The 8,696-nt window shown below is 38.2% G+C and overlaps 1 protein-coding gene across 1 annotated transcript in view; it reads left to right on the top strand.

The window, feature by feature from the left end:
• Positions 1-4,676: 4,676 nt before the first annotated feature.
• The window catches only part of myo10 (myosin X), a 132,191-nt gene continuing 128,171 nt past the window's right edge, over positions 4,677-8,696 (top strand). Inside the window, exon 1 of the mRNA XM_066687486.1 lies at positions 4,677-4,964. Coding sequence (XP_066543583.1) covers positions 4,887-4,964 — 78 coding nt within the window. The 5' untranslated portion in view covers positions 4,677-4,886. The remainder of the gene's footprint in view (positions 4,965-8,696) is intronic.

The following is an 8,696-nucleotide window of genomic DNA, read 5'->3' as shown; positions in this document are numbered from 1 at the left end:
TCCTGCCCGGACTCGGAGGCACACCTCTCTCTGCGGCTACTCTGACAGTGAGACTGACAGAGAGGTGGGCAGCTGACATAGACATGAATGAGCTGCGCAAGTGCAAATTTGTAAATATGCACAATTTTTTGTATACATGCAGTTTTTTTCTAAACATGCACATCGTTTTTTGTAAATATTCACATAGGTTTGTTTTGTAAACATGCACATCGTTTTTTTGGAAAATATGCTCATAGTTTTTTTGTAAATATGCACATAGTGGTTTGTTATGGCTGAGCGCTGTGTGAGAGAAAAGTTTCTGTCGCTTCTAACTTTCTCTCTGAGTGATTGATAGATATAGGGAATTAATAGGGTATTACAGTATGTACAGTAAGCACAGAGAAGCAAACACATGTAAAGGGTGGACACTATGCAAAATGCAAATGAGACGCGGGGACGTCACAAATATGCTAATTATGCATATTAGGTCATCTAGCGACATTTAGCGACTTTTCGAGCAGGCTTTAGCTACTTTCCATTGAAACTAGTTGGCAACACTGCTAGCATAGTTCTGGATGAGCTTCAGCAGACAACTTGCAGATGCACGTAGGCCAGCCAGGAGGGAGTCGCACAAACCCAGATGGGAGAGAACCAGGGTCCAGACGAGGAGCCAAGTCAAGTAGTTGGTGAGGAAATGTTGAATTCTGTGTATGTTTCTCAGGAATAAAATCTGCAAGTGTGTGCAAGAGTGGAGATGTGCTGGGAGTAGGACAGAGCAGGGTCATGGATGACTTCAGGATTCTTAGCAGTAGGGGAGGGAGAGAGTGCCGTGGAATCCAGGAGAATTGAAAGATCATAAGAGTGCAAAGAGGAGGAGGGAAAATTATGATTTGGAAAGGTAAAACTGGAGATGAAGCAAGTATGCATGTGAGGGGATGAGAGGATCGGAGAAGGGAAAAAAAAGGAAGATCTACTACTTCTATGCAGATGATGCCCAGGAGAACCCATGAGATGTTATAAGGGAGCCCAGAGAGCAGGTGTAGAGAGATCAGAAGAGGTAACAGGACAGATCCTTGGGGTGGACCGGTTAAGAGAGGTTGAGGAGTAGATGAAGAATCACACCATGTCACCTGGCAAAAGCAGTGCCAGAGATTCCAAGGTTGGCAAAGGAAGAGAGGAGGATGGAGGGACCGACAGTGTCCAAGGCTGCAGAGAGAGATCTAGGAGGATTAGGACAGAAGAGAGGGTGGCTGCTTGAGCAGAGTTATGTGACTCAGTAACAAATAGGAGAGAAGCTTCAGAGGAGTGAGCAGAGCAAAAGACATATGCAGAGTGTCAGGGACTGACAGACTTTCCACGATACATAGAAGTAATAAATAATTTAAAATATACAGTGTTTTGCAAAGGTATACAGATCCCTGACCAATTTTCTCATATTTCTGAATTAAACACATTACATTTAAATTTCATTCCGTTTGATATATTTTTAAACACAAACTCAAAATCAGTTATTGTAAGGTGACATTGATTTTATGTTGGGAAATATTTGTAACATTTGTAAGGAAAATTTAAAACTGAAATATGTTGCTTGCATAAGTATTAAACCCCTGTGCTACCCTGATCATTGGTCGGGCTGTGAATCTGAAGGAAATTAGGAAAAGGATACAAAATAATATCTAAGTGTTTGGATATCCCAGAGAGCACAGTTGGATCAATAATCAGGAAGTGGAAGCTGCATCACACCACCCAGGCACTGCCAAGAAAAGGCCGTCCCTCAAAACTCAGCACTCAAACAAGCAGACTTGTGAGAGAAGCCACAGAGACCAACAATCTCTTTGAAGGAGTTACAGAGTTCAGTGGCTGGGAGTGGAGTAATGGTGCACCAGTCAACCATATCAAGAGATCTGCATAACACTGGCCTGTATGGGAGGGTGGCAAGAAAGAAGCCGTTACTCAAAAAGTACCATCTGAAAGCATGAGAGTGACCCAGCTGTGATGTGGGAAAAGGTTTTGTGGTGAGATTGTACTTAAAATTGTTATAATAATAATAATAATAATAATAATAATAATAATAATAATAATAATAATAATAATGCCTGCTTTCCCCTCTCTCAGTGCTGCTCCAATCAAATGCTACATCCCCTTGCTCTACATCAAAGGGCTTAAACAGGGCGTGCCTAGTTGGGAGGTTGTGACGCACAGCTGCAGGTAGGCAGGGCAGCCGATACCCAGTCACATGGCAAGGTGTCTCTCTTTTAGTGACCATGGTGATTAATTACAACAAGCAACCAACAATTGTAACATACATACACCGAGGCCAAAGATGACAATGCATTTTTAAATGTTACCAGAGGGAACTAGGGTCATGTCTCATTGACATTTTCATATAATATAATGGTTGAACACAAGCTACAGAGACAAGAATAAGAAGAAGCCTGGTTTCTTACTTTTTATGACCCCAAACAGTGTGCTCACATAGTTTAAAAAGAATGTTATTCTGCCCCCCAAATAAACTGGTTTAACTAATTCAGGCTAATCAGATATTAGCTGGATTCAGTTAACCTGATAATTTAAGTCAGGCTACCTCCGTTCCTTGAAGGCAAATAGAGGCGATTCTGACTTAACTCTGAAAACCAGAAGACTGGTCCTCCAAAACCACAGAAGTGCCATGAGTGTGTTCAGCATTGCATTGTATCCACAAAGGGGAAAGCCATGCAAAGCAAATGGGGAATAAAGTGTTTTTATATTTTATATGTCGCATGAGCACTGAAACAATGACCTGCACCAAAGATGATGTCAAAACAGAGCAACGTTTGTCAGCCTGACTGAGCAAGACTTTTTCATATAAAGTTTTGCGGAATATAAAGACATTTTTACAATTAAATGCAACACTGCTGTGACTGCCAAGTCCAGAAGGGAATTTTGGCAAAAAATACCTTCATTTTAAATATATAGTTTTTATTAGGCTATGTATTTAGTTAAATATAATAATTTCACTCATGTCCAATTTAAATCTGCATGCTCGTTGGAATGGAATGTAACATGGACCGAGTTTGCTGCATGAATGTTAGCTCTCTATTGTTTTGTCATATGTTGCCTTTTTTCTTTTCTTTTTTTAATGTGTAATACTGTAGTATTATGTTGCACTGATTAACCTGTCTGATATAAATGGTTTCTCTGCCTTTATAGACAAATTAACAAGAAATTATCCCATCATAGCGACATATGAGATGAGCACTGTTAGATCACTTCATAAAACAAATATTTAAGCAATGCTTTCTGACAAATAAGATTATTTCCTACACCTTCCTCGAATCTCTGACACAATGTAGACTCTCTGAATACTCTTGAGTCGTGGACAGAGCCTGGGCACATGGCTTCAATATTTGAAATGAGGCAGGTGGATTCACAGATCATATGAGAATAACTGAGGTCAAGTCATGGATGATGTAGCCTACAGTATTATCCAAAATCTGATACCCTACTGTCTAGCACAGCATTGTATTATTATGAAGGGTGATTACTGAGGGGAAGCATTAGTGTATTATTATTATTATTATTATTATTATTATTATTATTATTATTATTATTAACAACAACAACAACAATAATAATAATTTGTCCGATATCTGTGTCCATAGATTATTGTTAATTAAGTGCAATGCAAAGCAAATAATATGAATGATGATTATTATTTGCTTTGCACATTATTAACCCTTAATGTATGCCATTGACATTTGTATAGCCTATAATACGTCAAACAAACACCATTATACAGCACATGATACCGAAAGTGTTTCAGGACACTGCCAGCATTGTGCTCTATGATTATGATGATGATGATGATGATGATGATGATGATAATAACATTAATAATATGTATCATAATAATAATAATCAACACCATAATAAAGTGTTAAAACGTGCCCCCAAACTGAATCAAATTAAAATTGATATAATTGCGTAAATTATGTTAAATTGGTCGCATTTATTGTAATTGTTTTGTTCATTTTCTTGTCGTTGTTGCTTTGTTTGCTTTTTTGTTCTGTTTCCATATAATAAAGTAGCAATTGATTTTCTATTCAATAAACAAATGCATGTTCTGATAAACAAACCTTGCCTGATGTGTGTTATTAACTTGATTTGGAAATAAGTTCAAATTATGTCCGTATTCCAACACATTGCAGTAGTACCTGCCGCTGCAGACAGACAGGTGGAATACAAAACCTTCCCATTTCAATGTTGTACTTTGGATGCGAACAAATCAATGAAAGTCCTGCGCCAATTTAAAGATATTCCACTAGGTGGCAGTATATTCCCGTCGAGAAGTCTCAGAAAAACTAAACGTTAAGTACCGCACGGTCTTACGGCAACAAACAAGAACAAATAACTAGATCATCATGTATAATGATATCCCTTTATGACAAGCTATCGTTTTAACATAAACAACCTGTGTCCATATCACTCCTTTAAAACCCTTTAGCACTTGTAAGACTTTTACTTTTACATTGTTGCTTGAGAAAACCCGATGCTCGTTTTTGTATTCTTGAACACGTCCCGCAGCTCTACTTAATATCATGTAGCCTATACCATCTACATGCACAACTATATCACGTTTTCACGTAAATATGACATTGCCATAGCCAAAGAAAACAACAACTAACAACTAATAAATGATACTCCACATGACCCTCATCAGACCCTCGACAGACTCTCACGCCTCGGCCGCTATTCCCGGCGAACATGTGTCCCGGATACAGTTCCGCTCACCTGCAGTCCCGCTGTGAGTCGCGACTGCAGACCGATTTGAATATTATTATTGCTCTGCTGTATGACGCAGGAAACACCAGCCTGAAGATCCCAGAGCCATCAAAAGTGCATGGCGTTCATACCCAACACCTTTCAGCATGGACATCGCCAGTTTTCTGTCCAACAAAGCCAAAAGCAGAAGTCGCGATGGAAAGGTGTTGTTGGACCTTTTACAGGTAAGGGAACAAAACCAAAGTAAACGAGGACAACAAAAAAGTATTGTGACGTCAGTAGATTTAGGTTCAGTGGAGGGGGGATTGTTGAAATTAGTTACAATAATATAATATGAATAATTCGTCTTTAAAGTTGATCTGTGTAAATTGAGTTTGAAATGGAAATCGCGCATAGGAAAATGTGAAGTATATAATTTGGAAGTCTGGGACTTGGCAACGGCTAGTGGTACAAACGTGTGTGTTTTAATAAACTCACATCTATTGCAACAAGGTCATTGTTTCTGTTGCTGAAATGGTACAACTGACGCAGAATTACTTTTCTAAATGTATTAACCTTGCAGAAGATAAATAATATTCGGTCATTTACATTCTCACTGCACTAGATAATTAACAAAATTTGATTAATCTGTGGTTTTATTTATGTAGGCCTGTTTATACACTTTTTAAAGTTTTGGATAAGTTTCCTTGTAACATAAAGAGGTGGTACTCAGTTTTATAAAGGTAGTGTTTCCATGTTTGCTACTGAGCTAAATCGTTGCTATGAAAATGTATGTATTTGTTAAATTGATTGATTGGATAATTATCAATGTGTTTATCTATTGGCCAACAATTCGTTTTATTGAAAAACATTCAATTTCTTAAAATTCTAGGAATATATCTATATGACCTGAACTTTTGGGGCAACCTAGTTAGTTGTTACATTTTGATACTTTAATCAGAGTATTGCAGTGTCAAGCTTCAGTCCTTAGTGAAAGTAGGGGGTTCTTCTTTAACTACCTTTACAAACAAACAAACAAAAAAATAGGCTAACATTATTTTTCAATCATTCAGGCATATACACTTTATACAGTTTGTGTTGAAATAATCTGTTGGCAAATTTTGATTTTACTATATACAATTTTTATAATAATTAATGTGCTTTGCAGTACATATAATAATAATTGCCAGGTCCAGAAAACCATGTTACTGTGTTCTATTGATCCTTATACAAAAATACAGGACTGCAATATTAAAGTCATTACTTGTGACAAAACTCATTTTCTCTAATTTATATTGTTTGCAAAACAGTCTTCGCTGCATCTTGAAATGTTTGGTTAAAACAACTCTGTTTGGATTCCACAAGAGCACATACTGACACAAATAATGATGTATCCTTGGGGGTATATCTACAGGAAGTGAAGGCCTTGCAGCTACGTTGTTAAAAGTGACCCTGGCAGTGTGCAGCCAGCCAAGAGTATATATTTCAACACTTGTGTGAATTATTTGCATTCCATGCTGTCTTGACAGGAAATGGTTTAGGACTTAAAGCAATCTAACTCATTGCCCTAATACATTTTGACCACAGATCACAGCAGCCTGTTCTCCTCAGCGAGAAACAGGCAACAACCCCCCTCTAAATCTGGAGGCGACTTTTTGAGATTCCTCAGTGAAACAACATGTCCAAATAATAGCCTGCATTGCAAAACCCAATCAGGCTTGTTCATTCCCTTGTGTAATGCAAAATGTGTAAAACTTTATTTCTTCAGAGGGAAAAAAGTGCCTGGTTCTTGTGTCACAGAGGAGAACTTTTATTTTATTTTACACAACAATCCTTGGCTCTGACTCTGAGGGAGCGTGCCAATGTTTTGCAGTTTTGCTGTACAGTGGCAGTCAGATGTGTTCACACCTTTCCCTGGCATGCATTTAGCTGAATAAATCTTGTGCACTGAACTCTCCACATTTAACAATTATACTATTTGTGATCGCTGATTCAATCTCATTGAGAAAAATGATTGCAACCAAGTCTGGGGGGGTGGGGAGGTTGGATATCAAACCTTTGAATGCCACTCTGTTGAAATCAATTAACTGGCAGTCAAAAGTGTACAGACCTCGCCCCTGCCTGACCTAACTTGGTTGTCCCTTCTTTGATCCTTAAACTTAATTATAGTACAAAACTAGTCAAATGATTACTCTAAAAACTAAATGTAACCATAAAACCGATACTACCTTGAGTTGCATCTGTAATTAAACCTCACGTGCTGCTCTCTTCCTGTAATTATGTAATCTTCCCAGTGGTCCATGGGAAAACTGCAAGGAAATTTGCAGACCACACATTTGGGAACCTCTGATCTATAGGGTTTATGGACCAAATCCAAGTTTGCTGTCATATGTGTCCTCACCTAATGGAACAACGTAAAGTGTTCCTTGTTACACTCCCTGAACTTTGTTTCTCCCAGAGGATACTTAAGTCCTCTCAAGCTCTTCAGCAGTGCTAGTTTTGTCCTAGCATGTGCAGTACTGCTGGACCGCTCTTCGGGTTCACAGAGATCGAAGACTTACAGTGTGCAGCAGTTGTTTGGAGACTGTTGGTAGTTCTTATACAGATTGGGGGGAATTTGCAAATGTATCCCACTTGCAGATGCAGTGTGCATCAAGTCATTCTGTTGAAATGCCAAAGCAGTCCACAAAGTAATAAATGCCATCCCATCATGTCAGTCAAGTCACCCCTAAGGTTGAAGCATAGGCAGATGGGAAAGGTTATATTCGTGGCTAGGTTTCAGACCAGTGTCCTAGTTTATTTATTTTATGGGGCCATATTTATAAATTGAGGATGAATTTCCTTGTAAGTGTTTCATGCCTTTAGTTTTGTCGAGTGTGTTTTCAGTAGAATTGAATATTAGGCTATTATTTATGAGATGCATCATTTTCAGGTTTGATATGGAAATGTTTGTTTTTCCTTGGAGGGACACAGGCCTAATCTGGCCCCCCCTTACCATACTTTAATAGGAATGGTTTGTTATAGACCAAATAAAAAACTCTGACCTACCCGCGAAACACAAAGCACAAATCTCTACCCTTTCATGGTTTTGTTTATTGTAAGAAGCTACTTTATACTATGTATCAAAATGCCACAGGGTAGAACTTCCTAATTTGCGATTCGCGGGTGGGTCAAAGTTTTGATTTGGACTAGCCCTTAGTCTTGGAAAAACAGCAATAGGGAATGTAGGCCAAATAACCATTTAAATTATATGAAACGACAAGCGCAATTATTTCTATTCATATACTTCTTCCCGCATCTTCCTTTTGTGGCAACAAGTAGAGGAAATAATTTCCGAAAGGCTTCATATAACAAACTGCTGTTATCGACTGGAGAGGAAAGGCAAACCATTATCTTCAATCTTAGATGAAGCCCAAAATGGCTTAGGAAATGTTTGTTTTCCCCTTCCTGTTGATTCTAAAACTTCAAGCTTGGTCTGCTCCAATGCGTCAAACAGTGTTATTCACATGGCCTGTCTCTTATCAGGAAGCTTAGAAATGGGCCTCTGTAAGGGCTCTTAAGCAAACTCTGATTGTGTCTTCACTGACCCAAAACAAGTCACATAGCCCAGTTGTGCCTGTCCCTGTATTGCACTGGCCTCTGTAGATAGATATGCACCCTGACATTTAAAATGTAAACTTATGTAATGTGTGTATATGTTATTTAAATATACATATTTTTATGGCTGGACATACATGGAATATTTTTCAGAGCAAACCTCCAAGGACAAATGAGAGCATAGCCCAAAACATCCACAAATCTGAAATGATTTATTATCAAAAACTTTTCACCTGACATTACTTTCCAAGGTTATAGATTTCAAAAGTAAGTAAATCCACAATGTTTGACCACAGAAGAAATAGGTCACATTTTCAGGATTCAACTAAAGTGTTGATTCTGAAGACTGATTTGATCTGATTTTTAAATGATGTATCCCT

Source organism: Amia ocellicauda, chromosome 2, assembly GCF_036373705.1.
Source record: "Amia ocellicauda isolate fAmiCal2 chromosome 2, fAmiCal2.hap1, whole genome shotgun sequence".
NCBI classification, from domain to species: domain Eukaryota; kingdom Metazoa; phylum Chordata; class Actinopteri; order Amiiformes; family Amiidae; genus Amia; species Amia ocellicauda.
This window is presented reverse-complemented; position numbering and strand designations above follow the sequence as displayed.